This window comes from Canis lupus, chromosome 13 (genome assembly GCF_048164855.1).
Source record: "Canis lupus baileyi chromosome 13, mCanLup2.hap1, whole genome shotgun sequence".
In the NCBI taxonomy this organism is placed as follows: Eukaryota; Metazoa; Chordata; class Mammalia; order Carnivora; family Canidae; genus Canis; species Canis lupus.
Window position 1 is genome coordinate 40,057,615 of NC_132850.1, and position 16,395 is coordinate 40,074,009.

The 16,395-nt window shown below is 37.8% G+C and overlaps 1 protein-coding gene across 15 annotated transcripts in view; it reads right to left on the reverse strand.

The window, feature by feature from the left end:
• The window catches only part of ANKS1B (ankyrin repeat and sterile alpha motif domain containing 1B), a 1,043,873-nt gene that overhangs the window by 643,629 nt on the left and 383,849 nt on the right, over positions 1-16,395 (reverse strand). For all 15 annotated transcript variants that reach the window (XR_012005947.1, XM_072773232.1, XM_072773224.1 and 12 more), the window contains exon 10: positions 11,263-11,428. Coding sequence is in view for 14 of the 15 variants with exons in the window: in XM_072773232.1 (XP_072629333.1) it covers positions 11,263-11,428 (166 nt within the window). In the remaining variant the exon portion in view is untranslated. The remainder of the gene's footprint in view (positions 1-11,262; positions 11,429-16,395) is intronic.

The window sequence follows — 16,395 nt, forward strand, 5'->3', positions numbered from 1 at the left end:
GAATAGGGAGGACTTTGTCTGAACCTGAGAAACTCTTAACGTTTAAAGCAATCCAGAAAAATGACAGTGGTCAACATGGAGAGGGAACAGTGAAATAAGATGAAAGCTGCCTTTAGACAGCAGAGAAAAGAAAAGGTGTCAAGATGGAGGTGTCACTATCCTGTGGAATGCTGCTGAGACACGTCCACTCAATTTTGTGATCTTAAGGTCATTGGTACCTTTAGAAAGTATATTTGGAGAAAGCCGTGAGGAATGGGAACCCAAAAAAGTAGCATGGGATGGAAGAAAAGGAAAAAAATTAATGTCCTGAGAATACAGAAGGATGGAGAGAAGCTGAGGAGTCAAGGGAAATCAGGGGGCTTTTTTGTTGTTATTTATTGTTTTCAGTGTTCGTTGTTACTGTTTATCATATGAAATAGGCTCATGCAGATTTCAATATTAATATGTACAATCCAGTGGAAGGACAATTAAAAATCAGGGGGGTGAGTAAATGACCAAAAAGGTCACACTGATGAGAAGCCACAGGCACGTAGACATGTTAAAAGGAAAACTCCTCCACTCTAACAGGAGGTACGGGAAAGAGGAGGGTGCAGGGGCCCCTTGTAGACTTGGTAGAGAATGTCAACACAGCTCCGTCTCTACTAATTAGAATATGAGGCCATTTGCTGAGAGTGAGACACAAGGCATGGAAAAGTATCTGCGGTTTGAGGAGAGTACAGTAGAGTGAGTGGAATGTGACACAGTGTGGAGACCTCACTTGACTGTGGTGAGCATTAATTTATTTTTAATTTTTATTAATTTATTTTTTAATTTATGTTTTTCTGAGGGGGTAGGGGTGGAGGGAGAGGACAAGAGAGAATCCTAAGCAGGCTCCACGCCTAGCATGGAGCTTGACCTGGGGCTCGATCCATGATCCTGAAATCATCAGCTAAACCAAAATCAAGAGTCCGATACTTATCCAACTGAGCCACCGAGGTACCCCAGTGAGCATGAATGTGTGAATTAATGAATGTTTACCTCCTTTGTATATATATTCTGACGTCCCTACAGGAGGCCACAGATGACATCATAAAAAGCCAATGCCCACCTCCAACATCATCACTTAATAAGAGTTTATTGTATGTTTAGATATCTTATTATTCTACAGTTCATGTTATTCATACATAGTACAGATAAAATTGACTTGATGGAAAAAGCATAATTTTCTTTTTGTTTAGGATGCTGGTTTCTAAATATAGCCAACTTCCACGAATTTGAGCAAACTGAGATGATTATATTTTCAAATTGGTAAGCTGTTCCATATGGATGAAGGAAGCAGTTAATTTACCAGGATTTCTCTGCAGGTCTGCTGCCCTAGTTTTCTCTCTTTGGCCCCTCTATAGACCAACAACTGGGTTACAAATTTACAACTTACCACTTTAATAAATGACTAAGACAGTACTGAACACAGAGCAAATGCCAAATAAATAATTGCTGTTTGATAAAAATGGTTCTTATCAGCAAGGCCAGTATTTGTACGTAAAAGAAGGCTTCCAAGGGGCTTAAATATAGTTTGCTCTCCTAAATGAGTTAAACATACCCACAGAAATCATGTTGACACTACCCACTTGCTTAGCAAAGATAAACATTAGCCCTAGTCCAGTCTGAATTATTTTAATTTCAAAATTTTGGCATTAGAATGAAGGCAGCTCCACAGTATTTCAAAAAATATATATTTTGGTATAAATAAGTTACGGACTCACTCTCACACTACTACCTATTTCAGGATGTTGGGGGAGGTGTCGTGGGTTGTGGAGGATTCTTCATTGGAGGGACATCTTCATTTCAGGGTGATCACAGTCCAGTAAGCACATTAGCAAATTGAATGGAAGGAAGCAAGACCCACACTATCCTGGCATGAAACTACTGACTGTGTCCTTTTTATCAGAGATCATCTATTCTCTTCCAACAGTATTGGAAACAGTCTTCACTGGTGTTGTTATAAATTGCTCATTAATCAAGATGGATTTATTGAGCATCCATCGTGTGCAAAGCCTGCACTAAGGGATTCAAAATAACAGGTTGCCTAGTTACCATAAAATGGAAAAATTCCCCTGTGATGGTTAAAATTAAATGAAAGGCGGATAAGAAAACATTATCTTTGATGGCATCTGACTATTTCATAGAGGCTTTTTCTGCCATTACAGCCATTTTTCCTTAAAGAGAATAGTCATTCATTCATTCACTCACTTAATTATTCATTCATTTATGCAATTGAGTCCCCACTGTGACTATGTAAGATCCTTTGCTTGTTGCAGTAAGGGAAACAAACGTGATTCAATCTTGGCTGCATGAGCACGAATCTTAGCAAATTCACCAAGCAAGGACTGGGCTTCTGCTGATCTTTAATGCACCTAGTTCAAGAGCATTTGTTATTTCATATGAAATATGTAGTCTTTGAGGCATTAGTAAATAAGATGCTTCTTGCAAAGAATATCATTCATTTGCTGGTTGAACTGTAAAATCTTGTTAAATATAGGTTTACTAATAAGTTGCTTTCATATTTAAATTAAACCAGTGAACGTGATAGATTTTTTAATTTTGGATGAGATCTACTTGGTACTGGCTTAGCTGGTTAATAAATAGAAAAGATCACAGACAGGGAACTAATTTGCATACTTAACTGTGATTTTCTGTGAAAGTGCATATTCTGTATCCTTGAATGACACTGTCAGTCACAATCAAGTCCCTCAAGTGCCGAGCCTCTGAAATGAGCAGAACAGGCAGTGTCTGGCCTCAGAGGCCCAGGATCCTCCCTTCTATGATCGAATGTGTGCCCTCAGTTATAGTCCCTGCAATCACTCCTTAGGGATGTTGCAACAAAGCACTACAATCTGGGTGTCCTAAACAATGAAATGTATTGTCTCACAGTCTGGAGGAGAGACATCTGGAATCAAGGTTGGTTTCTTCTGGGGCCATGAAGAAAGGATCTATTTTGAGCCTCTCTGACTTGTGAATGGCCATCTTCTTCCTCTGTCTCTTCACATCATCTTTCCTCTGCATTCTCTCTCCGTATCTAAATTTCCTCCTTCTTATAAGGACACTAGTCATGCTGGATGAGGGCCCACCTAATGACTTCATTTTAACTCCATTACTTCTATAGACTCTATCTCCAAATTCTCCAAGTAAGGTTACATTCTGATGTACTAGTGATTAAAAGCCCAAAAGGAGAGGCAGGGCCTGATTCAACACATTACAATCTCTTTAAAGACCTAGTCATCCCTCCATCTCTCAGTCTCTTCAGGAAAGCTTCCGAGTGCAATTCCTGTATGTATAGAAATCCTCAATTTATCTGTAAACTGAAGCCATGTAATCAGCACAGTTAACCAAAAACTATAAAATGCACTCCCCTAGAATATGATTATTTAGCTTCCTTGGCTACTTATTTCCTAGATGGCAGAATTTTCAAAGGAAGAAGGGATAACCTCCACTCCTTCATATCCCTCCTCTTTGTTCCTCCTTCCTCTCCTTGCTGGCATTGTCGTTGTACTGCCCATCATCTCTCTCTCTCTCTCTCCCTCTTTTGGCTGAGACTGAACACTGATTTGCTAACTAATCGTCCTGTCTCAAGCCCTATCTCTGTCCAATGTATTCTTCATATTGCTTCCAGAGAGACTGTTCTAAAAACAAATATCCATGACATCATGGATATCCCTGCTTAAAGCGTCAGGTGAAATCCAAACTTCTGCATGTCATCTCTTGTTCTTTTATGCATCTTTCCTTAGTAGTATTCTCTGCCTTAACCATTGGTCATATCTCTGAACGCACTGTGCTCTTCCATGCCTCTGGATCCATGCACACGTCTCTCATTCACCCACACACCATACACTTTCCGTTCATGTATCTAATTCTCTTTTTTTTTTTTTTAATTTTTATTTACTTATGATAGTCACAGAGAGAGAGAGAGAGGCGCAGAGACACAGGCAGAGGGAGAAGCAGGCTCCATGCACCAGGAGCCCGATGTGGGATTCGATCCCGGGTCTCCAGGATCGTGCCCTGGGCCAAAGGCAGGCGCCAAACCGCTGCGCCACCCAGGGATCCCTGTATCTAATTCTCTTTCTTTGAGGCTCAGGTCAGGCAGTACCCCCTCCAGTAAGCTTTCACTCAGTCTTTCCCCTTCTACCCTCCTAGAAGACCTTATGCTCACCTCTCTCATTGCACTTATGACCCTTAATTTTAACACATTCTAAGCTTCTAAACATCAGGACTTTCACTGGTTCTTCAGCAACATTTAGCACAATGCCCAAAATACCGTAAGTACCCCATAAGAGTTTGTTGAGTGGATGAGGAACTGTAAGGTAGCTGTCTACCCAGTTTAATTCGAGGGCTTCTAAAAGACTCATGTACACCAAGAGATGTCTCCACATCAGGAAGTCCTACCTTTAGTCAGTAAAGGACTTGGTAACAAAGGGAAAACATGAGTAGACTCCACAGAGGTCAGTAACTGAATTCATTAGCTTAGTTAGTTGGCCCTGAGGGGAAAAGGCAAAGCTAGGTATGAGTCACAAGGGACCAGGCATAGCAGAGTGAAACCTGGAAGGAATTGGATCCATGCAAAACCTACAGGTTAATGGAATCAACAAAGGAAAATGACACAGTTTCCGTCCTCATCCAAACTAAAGACAGTGATATTGATGTGCTCTTCCACCTGCTAGGTTGATTATGGAGAGGAATCCTGTGGGGTTCACTTGATAAAGTTCCATCTCGAATTAGAACAGAAACTGCTCTGACTTGTATTCATCCCTATCATTAAAAAGAAAAATTCTTCCATTTAAGTTCTGGACTCCCTCACCCCCAAAATTCACAATCATGGTAAAAAATGCAGACTACCAATCATTATGATTAAACCTGGGTCAACAGAGCAAACTGGCTTCTTTTATCTAAATCTAGGTGATTGAACACGATGAGGGAAAATCATATATCCATGCAAATTAACTCTTATCCTACCTGAAAAAGAATAACAGCAATAAACAACTCAGGTATATATGGGAGTTTGTATTTTCCAAAAGAGGCTACAAGTATATCTTCTTATAACATGACTTCAGTAAGCCTTTCTCTAAAGGGGAGAGGTGATTAAATCTCCCTCACTCAAACATAGGTAGGCTCTTGACTACCACAGAACTGATGTTGCCTTCTGAGTTGTCATAAAAGGAAATACAGCGTCTGTCTCACTTCTCTTATGATGGTTACTTTTGGAACACTGTCACTTACCATGAGGATAAGTAGGCCATGCCAGCCACATGAATAAGAATCAATATTGAGAATGGGATCTTTCCACATCTCCTTGAAGCTGTCCTAGGTGGTATCACTTGAGGCAGAAAGAAGCTGGCCCCACAAATAGGTCTCCTCAAATTACGGATTTATAAACAAAATAAATGACTATTTTTTTTAAAACTCACTAAGTAGGAAGGTAGTTTGTTATGCACTCATCAGTGACCAGAATAGATTCTGATATTTGGAAATGGGGTGTTGCCATAACAAAAATCTAAAACATATGGCATGAGCTTTGTGACTGGGCAACAGACAGAAGCTGGAAGGGTCTCAGGGTGAGTGACTGTGGAAGCCATCAGGGTCAAGGAGAGGATTCTTGTAAGCCCACAGAACCAGGAGAAAGCTGTTGGTAAAGGCTTAAAGGAGAGTGAATGCAATCAGGAGCTAAAAAGCAAGGAGTCATTTGTGTTGTAGCAGTGTAAAGTTTGGCAACATTGACATCTGCAGTAACACAGAAAATAGAAAATGAACCACATGAACTCTATGATCTAAGGATGTTTCCAAGAAGAATATTTAAAGAGCAACCCAGCTTCATCTGGCTGCCTATGGTAATATGCGAGCCAAGAGAGAAGTGAAGAATGACCTATCAAATAAACACAAAGGAGCCAGGCATTTCTGGGTGCAAAAACAAAACCATTTCTCATTTGCAGCTGCTCCAAATGGCACACAATTTTCAAATGAAGAAGGCCGATGACCAAATCTGGGTGGGATACAACATCATTTGTCGAGGCCTAAGGAAGCTATCTGGTGGTACTGTATGGAATCTCACTTCCAAAAAAAGCCAGACGAAAGACCCTCAAAGCATTTTTTTAAGGGCATGAGTCACAGATTCTCCCTGTTGAACAATAGGGTTCCTAAGAATCTCAAGGACATTATCTCACAGAAATCTCAAAAGGAGCCCAAAGCAGAGAGGAGCTTATCTGAAACATAAGCTTTTGTCTAATGGAGTGGAATATTAATTGGAACACAAAAAGTTCACAAAGCTTTAAAAGAAGTTATATCAGCCTGAACTAGAAGAACAGAAACGTAAATTGGAAAGAGCTCTTTTGACTCCTAATCTTTAACAGACAGAAAGCAAGAAAGAAGGATACTCAGCTATAAACACAGGCTACTTTTTTATGGAAAATAATGATGTAGATAGTTGGACCAAGTGCCACAGAGAATAATTCCTAGGCCATAAGACTGAATCCTAATCAAGGAGCTGTACGTGGTTACATTCAGAATTGTCAAAGGCTAGTGGCCACCATGTGCCTTGTTTTCCCTGTGGGGAAATGGGCATGGCAGCTGTGGTTCTCCACACCTGACTCACTATTATATGTTGGGTGCGTGGGAGAAGAAGCTGATAATTTGTGTAGTTCTAGGTCATCACTGCCAAGAGCAAAGGCAGTCAAGAATCTGCACCATCAGAACTACCCCAGGGAAATTCATGCACACCTGAACCTAGACTTGGAGCTCATGCTTTAATAGGCTGATGATTGGAAGTCCTGAAGAAGAAAACAAGCATAATTTGCTTAGGAAAAGGAATAGGAAAAGAATATAAATTATTGTGCCCAACGGGCAGACAGTGGAAGTCTGTCTCTTCCAAAAATGGCAGCAAAGGTATCTCCCATATTTTCTTACAAAGTAACTGTGACACTCCTTCCAGTAGGAAGTGGGGCTCATGGTCTCCCCCCTTGAATCTGAGTAGACATGGAACTATAGTAGAAGTATGGTCTGTGACTTCTAAGGCTAGATAATAAAAATGATACAGCTTCCGCTGGTTCTTTTCAGATGCTTGCTCTCACAGTCTAGTCATAAGAGAAAAAATGGTCTCCAGGTCATAAGCCCAGCCAACCTCTGAGCTATCACCAACTCACCAGCCATGTAATCGGCCATCTTGAAAACGGGTCCTTTCTCCCCTAGTTGAGCAGCCTTGGCTCATGCCAAGTGGCACAGACTGGCTGTCCCTGTCCAATGAACTTGGCCAAACTTGCAGATCTGTGAACAAACTAAATGACTGATGTTTCTCTAGGACAGTAAGTTTTGAGGTGGCTTGTTAAATAGCAATAGATAATGGACACAGATAATCTCAATCAGGAAGTCCTTCCCACGCTCCCAGGTGACATTAAATGTTCCTTTTTTTTTTCTATTCCCAAAGCACTTTGTATAACATTGCCTTAACATTTATTATACTCTTAGAATTAGCTATTCATTTGTCAACCTCCACGTGACTGCAAGAACAAGCCTTTTGCCTTTTGGAAAATTAGCTCCTCAAATATATTACTGTTGCCTCGTTCTCTTGCTCCTCTCCTTCTGAAGCTTTAAATAGACATTTCAGAATTTCTCAGTATATCCTCCAAGTCTCTTAGCTTCGCTTTCATGTTTTTCATTTTTGTCTCTCCATGCAACATCCTGTTAAACTTCTTCTGCCCTAATTTTCAAGCTCACTAAATCTCTGTTCAGTTGAATTTAATCTGCCATTCTACTTATCTACTGTGTTTTAAATTTGAGGTAGTTTTTCTCTGTGTGTATGTGTGTGTTTATAATAGCACCATCATGTTTTAGCCTCCCTCTGATAATTCCAATATTTGAAGTCTTTTCATGTGTGGATCTGTTCTTTCTTGTTCCTGTGATTCTGATTTCAGAGTTTCTTTCCTTATAGACCTGTTATACACTGCAAATAATTTTAATCAGAAAAGTATTTATAGAGATTATTTGGGCCCTAGAAAAACAGTATATTCTTCTCAAGAGGAATTACATTTGTTTCTGCTTGATTGATACCTGAGGGTATTACTTTAAACTAAGTTCATGGATTAACATTTTTTGTACCATTTAAGTGATAGAAATTTTGGGTACAAATCTGTGTGAGGACCAGTTTGTGGTAGTAATACCTCAGGAATTTCCTTCCTTCTTCTCATGACAAATCCCTTTCCTTGGGTGGGTGTTATGGGGCAGAATTATTTCTAATTACTGTGAAGTGAGTTCCTGGAGTTCCAGCTCTATGGAGGAAGAATTTCCTATTAAAGTCGCACAGAGATTTTTTTTCTGTACATAAACCTTAAGGTTTATGAGGCCTTAAGCACCAGAGTTCAATAGGAGATTCAGAAAGTTCTCTCAGGACAAAAGTCTTTAGTATCCACCAACTTCCTACCTTCACCAATGTTTGGCTTGATTATATCTTACTAACCTACTGACTCCAAAAAGGTTCCTATAAAGAAGATGTGGTTTATGTATACAATGGAATATTACTCAGCCATTAGAAACGACAAATACCCACCATTTGCTTCAACATGGATGGAACTGGAGGGTATTATGCTGAGTGAAGTAAGTCAGTCGGAGAAGGACAAACAGTGTATGTTCTCATTCATTTGGGGAATATAAATAATAGTGAAAGGGAATATAAAGGAAAGGAGAAGAAATGTGTGGGAAATATCAGAAAGGGAGACAGAAGATAAAGACTCCTAACTCTGGGAAACGAACTAGGGGTGGTAGAAGGGGAGGAGGGTGGGAGGTGGGGATGAGTGGGTGACAGGCACTGAGGGGGGCACTTGATGGGATGAGCACTGGGTGTTATTCTGTATGTTGGTAAATTGAACACCAATAAAAAATTAATTTATTAAAAAAATAAAATGGTGCAGGAATAAATAAATAAATAAATAGTTCCTAATTCAAATGTTATTCAACTTATATAATTTTCCTATCACCTTTTTAATGCTTTTCAGAAGTATTTCTACTCTATTTTCAGCCAGAATATTTATTTGTCAGCAGGAGAAGCCTAATCAGCCTTGTTACCTGGATGTGTGTCTTTTTCATCCCTGTATCTTCAGCATACAGAACACTGCCTGGTACATGAAGGAACTCAATTAGCTTTTGTCTGTTTAATGAATAAATACCTATGTTCCTTGACTCTTTCATTCCTGCCTCCACCACCTCCAACACACCCCTCTTCCCTATGCCCTAATTAAAGCTCTTTTACATTTTCATTCACGCCTTCCATTTTCCTTTATAAACCAAGCTTTCCCCCTGACTTGCCCAGCATTTCCTGGTTACCCCTCCCATGGAAGAGTTTTCATTCCTACCAACTGCTGTAGCTGGGGATCAGCACTGTCTTCACGCTCCGTGACTGCTTCTCATCACCCACTATTCCAAATCTGCTGCTCTTCTGAAGATGATGCTATCCTATTATAACATTCTTTTTCTGGTGTTATTGCTACCATATGTGGACTTCCAGTCATACCTTCACGTCTCTTGAGAATTTTGGCATGTGGTTCATGATTTCAACTATATTTCATCCCTACATATAATTCAGCATAACAGAGTATTTTAATTTAAGGGTAAAGACAACCCAAGTGCAAGTCTATCCCTTATTAACACAGAACTGTGGGAGGTTACCTAATATTTCAGTGTCATGGTTTCTTCATCTGTAAAGTGATAATAATGATATTCTCACCCTATAGTGTCATAAGAATTATATTAAATAAGGTATATAAAGCACTCAGAACAGCATCTGGTACTTAGTAAATGCTCAATGAATTTCAAGTATTTTCTCTATCATGCTATTACCTTATCCCAAAGATTTTCCTCCTGCATGCTTATGATTCATACAACACTCTCTCCTCAATGTTGCTCAAAAACCTATTTGTCCACTACTATAAAATTTCTCAGCTTATTATCTAAAGTAGCATTTTTGAATTTTACTTTAACCTTCCTCAAGATCTACCCCTTCTTTTCAGCCACTGGCTTTTTCTCTTAACCAAGGAATTTAATCCATTTGGAACAACATATTTCAGAATTTCTCTATATTCATAACCATGCTCTATCTTCTCCTCTCTCTGGGAGAAGCAATATCTGTGTTTGTTAGTCTCCTTCAGTCTTCCCCACTCATTCTATTCTTTCTTGTTATTTTTTATCTTTTATCTCTTGGTCTCCATCAGCAAATTCCTTTAACCTCTAAACTTGGCCAAGGCGTACTTATCCCAAAATAAACTAGCTATTTCTCCCTTGTATCTCTTTCTTCTCATATTACTATCATATGTCTACTTCTAATCTTCTCAAAAGGGTAACATGTACTTTCCACTCCCATTTTCCAGTATCATACTATTAACTTCCAGAAATCTGGTTTTATCTCAACACTTTTAAAACTTACTTTTCAAAATTAAACAGCAATTGGGTTATCAAACCTAAAATGCCTCTTTAGAGTTTCTCTTATAACTCCTTTGCAGCACTGAATATGTTGACAACCCACTTGAAAGGTTCCTCCATCATTAGATTTCATGTTACTATCCTGCATTCTTCCTTAGATGCAGTGGTGAAGTAACGAAAAGCAGATATGGTGATAGTCAAACACTTATGTTCAAGAAAGGCCCCCTCATGTACTGATTTTAAATAAGACACTTAGCTCCAATTTCCTTATCAGTAAAATGTGCATAATATTTACTTGCCCTGTGCACTAATTTATAATGCAAATAAAATTGTAGATCTGAAAATACCATAAAAGGCATAAAATATACAAAGTACCTGAGTACATCTCAATAATCTGCAAGCAGGATACAGAAAAATATATTAAAAGACCTTGCTACCAAATCTGCCATTAAGTTCTAAAGGACCCCAAGGTTTTATTTTTAAAAGGACCTCAAGCTTTGTGTTTGACCTAGAGGTTTTTCACTATTGCAAGGTTTCAAAGTACCTTCACCACAGTAGCATCACTCCTTGAGAGCTCTTGTCAAGAAGTTAAGAGATGCTATCTCAAAAACTCTGACCTACCTGGACTCACTTCAAAATGCAAAAAATGTAAGTTTGACTATACTGAAGTACTTTCATGTTCAAAATATTGTGGAAAATCAAAATATTAATGATATATCTTCACATATACAAGCATGCATATTAAATTGGTCCAATTTTAAGAAATATTACCAGTTCTAAAAAATTTTTTAAATTTAAAAATTAAACAAACAAACAAAAAAGAAATATTACCAGTTCTTGGAGAAGGGGCCCTTGCAATTTCTAAGGAGCAAGGTTTTTTTGTAACAGCTATGTCCGTGAGATCACATAGAAAGTTCTCATTTTCTGAAGGAAATGTATCCAGAGAAGCAGATGGTACAATTTCCATAGTGTAATTCCTCTTCTTTGGATAGGACTCCTGAAAGGAAGGAGAAAAAATAAAAATAGCTTTGTGATAAAGACACAGCTTGTTTGATTTATAAAAACTAGAAAAGATAATCAGATTCATCAGTTCTTCCAAAAGTGATTAAGAGGTGCTGATTCATCTGTTTGAATAAGTTATGCCATCATATAACCCAATATCATCACTGATCTTTTTGGAAGGGTCCTGACAGTTTGGTTCCCCTGAATCTATCACAGATGTAGTAAAGTTCATGATCTCTTGTCATGATCTCTTTTTGCAGTATATGATGATTTTCTAGTTGTGTCATAAACTGCTGTTTAGCTAATCAACAGTCATTCCCAAGACTCTACTCCCTTGTCTGCTTCCTAGAGATAGCCAGAGCCATATGACTCAATTTTGGCCAGTTGGATTGAAGAGAGGCTTCTGGGAAAATATTTGTCTTCAGAGAAAAGAAACGCAATAAGGCTCTTATACAGATTCGCCATCCTCAGGTTCCTCTCTCTGGGTGCAGTCTTAATATCTGCAGGTAGGATGGGCATGTTTGTTAACTTAAGGCAATAAGATTAAGATCAAAAGGGTAACAGGCTAATAATGGCAACAGAACAATGAAAAGAACCTGGGACCTTGATGATGTTACTGAGTTACTGAGAGAACCCCAGGACTAGTTACTCCAGACTTTTTTTTTAAGATTTTATTTATTTATTTTAGAGAGAGAGCATGAGCAAGGGGAGAGGCAGAGGGAGAACAAGAAGCAGACTCTGCACTGAGCCATTAGCCAGAGTTGGGGCTCCCTGGATCACAGGACTCTGAGACCATGACCTGAGCTGAAGGCAGACACTTAACCCACTGAGACACCAGGGCGCCCCAACTAGGCTTCTTAAGTACAAATGTTCTTAATTGTTTGAGCCATTGCTAACATTTTGTTTTGTTTTTGTTTTTGTTTTTGTTTTTTGTCATTTAGAGGTAAAAGTATTTCCACATAACACACTAGTATTTTGTAGGGGGAACACTGCTAACTAATATACTAAGGTTTCTCTTTCCAGGTTAGGATAAAATTAAGGTTCAAGTCAATACTACTGATTCTTTGATATATTCTAAAAGTAAGGATTCATTTTACTTCACAAGATCTTAATTTCTTATACAAGCATTAATTAGTCAACAAATATTTATTGGGCACCTATCATATATACTTAGGACTATGCTAAGTGCTAGAGATTTTTAAACACTAGAAAGATATAATCCTTATGGGATGCCTGGGTAACTCTGTGGTTGAGCATCTGCCTTCGGCTCTGGGAGTGACCCTGGGGTCTTGGGATCGAGTCCCACATTGGGCTCCTGCTTCTCCCTCTTTCTATGTCTCTGCCTTCTCTCTGTCTCTCTCATGAATAAATAAATAAAATCTTAAAAAAAAAGATACAATCCTTGTCCTCAGAAAATCCATAGATTATTAGGGAAGATAAATATATCTGCATAATGAATTTCACAATTAATCATTCCTTTTGGTATTTTTTACCTTTACAAAGCATAATTCACTATCAAAAGAAAAAGACAAATAAAAAAAATAAACTCTTTTCAAAAAATCTTCCAAGATATGTCCAAGGGTCAATAAAGATTTAGTATGAGCTCCTAGTTTATCTATAGTGATATTTACAGTACTGTAGAGTAAGTATTCAAGGTCATTGTAATTGCTTTCAGACCATACCAGACCCTCACACATCAAAGAATCAATTAGGTTCACTCTACCCTATTGAAAGCAGGAAATTGGGAGTAATTTATTTTTAACAACAAAGGATGACAAAGGAGAAAGCATCCAAACAAAAGCAATCAAGATGGCATATGATTTAAAAACCATGTCACAAATGAAATGATGAAAGGACCTGCAGTGTTCTAACCTGGAGAAGCCTTACAGCAACATAACAGTTTTCTCAATATATTTGAATGGCTATCCCTAAAGAGCTGTCCTATGAAGCAGGGAAAGAGGAAAAGCTGCTGTGGTAGATTTACTCCAAAGTTCTTAAAGGCAGAATAAAGACCAATGTTTATAAGTCAAAAGGGCGAATTTGAATCAATACAAAAAACAAAAACAAAAACAAAAACCAATGTTTAATGAATTCATTATATTGGTTGTCTTCTAAATAAAAATGTACTAATGTAGCAATAGCTGAGAAATACACTAGAAAGCAACAGAAGAAACTCCTCATTACTGAAAATCTTTCAGAAGAACTATCGATAAAATTATCTACAAGACACATTGTAAAGTGGATGTAACAGATGACTATAAACTCTATGAGGCTGGAATTTGTCTTGTTCACCACTCTATCCCCAGAATCTCATACAAGTCCTGCCATGTAGTAGGTGCTTAATAAATGTTTATTGATCAACTGAACATTCTCTAATGTCCTTGTTAACAAATTCTAACTACCAGTTAGGGAAATAATTATGCTTTGTTCAGATATAAATTACTTTGCTTAGGTTGGTTATTATTACTATTTACAGGTATTCCTTACTGTTTTGCATATCAAAAGTGAAAAAAATTGGGATTATGACAATAAGATTATAAAGAATCCTGAAAAAAGTCTCTAGTTTAAGCCCTAGTTTATCCTAAAATCAGAATAACCTGTTAATCAGAACAACCTATTCTTTATGGATTTGGTTAGATTGGAATTACACTCTGTAAAAAAATACGAAGACTAAATGGCCTTGAAAAATACTCTCAAATTTAACCACACAGGATGTTACTTTGCCGTCCCCTTAAAAATGAAGTATATTGCTTATAACAGAAATATTAGAAAATATAAAGAAAGAAAAAAATCCATGAAAATGCTGCATGCTCAGATAACTAATAGTAACATTTTGGTGCATATCCTCCCAGATTGCTTCCCTCTGTAAATGTGTATGTGGACATGTGGGTGTGTGCAAGGGAAAGAAAAATATATTTTAAACAACAGTGAAGTGCACCCTCTTCTGCTTCTGAAGAAAGCGTCATTACTTCTAATTGGAAAAGTCTACAGTACGCTGTCTCCTTATGGAAAGTGAAGCCTCAAGGGAAGAAGATGTTGAAACAAAGATAGCAAAACTATGCTTTTTTATTCAAAAATTTCATATTGTCCAAAAAAAAAGCACACTCAACAAAATATCTGACTAGTATCCCTCATAAGAGGATGGGTATGTGATGGAATAAAATAATAAAATTTATGCATGCCCACTAATCAGTTTAGAACATTACCATTGAAACCCACCCCTTTCCACCTGTGATCCCCCTTCCAGACCCTTCCTTCCCCTCCCCAACCAGGGCTAATTCCTGTTCTGAACTTCGTATTTGTAATTCCTTGGATTGTTGTTGAAATTTAACTATATATGTGCCAATAAATAAATAGTTTTGTACCATATGTTTTTGAATTTCATAAGAATAGTATAAGATATTCTTGCTCTTCTATGACTTTTTCAATCAAAATTATGTTTCTGAGTTTCATTTATTTTCAATGTGGTTGGTATAGGAGTTCACTGTATAGGTATACAATAATTCATTTACAGATTCTCCTGACAGTGGACTTTTAAACATTTCCTAGGTATTTTGTATTAAGAACAACTTGCTATTAACATTGATGAACAAGTCTTTTGATACAAGTAACTAGGGTATGGTACTTATTCTAAGTAGTCATGGGGCAGAGAGTCAAGAATAGACACAAAGTGAGAAAAATGAATGAAATCGAAAGTCCTACACATACAGGAGTTGCAGCAAGAGGTGATCATGAGAACCAAGGCTAGATTTCCTGTGGATTCTATAGATATCTTGAGGACATTGCATTTTCCCACCCAAAGTGGGATGAAGGGATTTAACATAAATCTTTAAAAAAAAAAAAAGATTTTACTTACTCATGAGAGACACAGAGAGAGAGGCAGAGACAAAGGCAAAGGGAGAAGCAGGCTTCCTGCAGGGAGCCCGATGTGAGACTTAATCCCCGGTCCAGGGATCATGGCCTGAGCCAAGGCAGATGCTCAACCGCTGAGCCACCCAGGCATCCCTAATATAAATCTTATATGAAGATATTACATATACATATGTATATGTATATGTAAGGCTTTATAATCTTTTTTAGGCTTTATAATCTAAGATAAATTTACTTCTAATAATGTATTGTGAATGAGTTTCAATGACAAATCAGTGTCTACATGATAAATTTAAGGTTAAGTTTCAATATACACATGGTCATGATTTACTTAGTGAATCCTATCATATTGAAATTTCAATGTTTTGCTTTTAAGGGAACATTCTTATGCATAGACCTTTGTTTACATGTTTGACTATTTCTTTTGAAGTAGAATTCCTGGTATTTTGAGATGGATTACATTGAATGTGTATATTGCTTTGGGTAGCATAGAGATTTTTAACAATAGTTGTTCTTCCAATCCATGAGCATGGAATGTTTTTCCATTTCTTTGTGTCTTTCTCAATTTCTCTCATAAGTGTTTTATACTTTTCAGAGTACAGATCCTTTACCTCTTTGGTTAGATTTATTACTAGGTATCTTATGATTTTTGGTGCAATTGTAAATGGGATCAATTCCTTAATTTGTCTTTCAGTATGTAGAAATGCAACTGATTAATGTGCATTGGTTTTATATCCTGCCACTGAATTCCTACATGAGTTCTAGCAATTTTTGGGTGAAGTCCATCTGCAAAGAGTGAGAGTTTGACTTCTTTGCTGACCTGGATGCTTTTTATTTCTTTTTGTTGTCTGATTGCTGAGGCTAGGACTTCTAGTACTATGTTGAACAACAGTGGTGAGCGTGGACATCTCTGTTGTGTTCCCTCAGGGGAAAGTTCTCAGTTTTTCCCTGTTGAGAATGATACTCACTGTGAGCTTTTCATATATGGCTTTTACGATATTGAAGTTTGCTCTCTTTATCCCCACACTGCAGAGAGTTTTAATCAAGAAAGGATGTTGTCTTTTGTCAAATGGTTTTTCTGTATCACTCTGG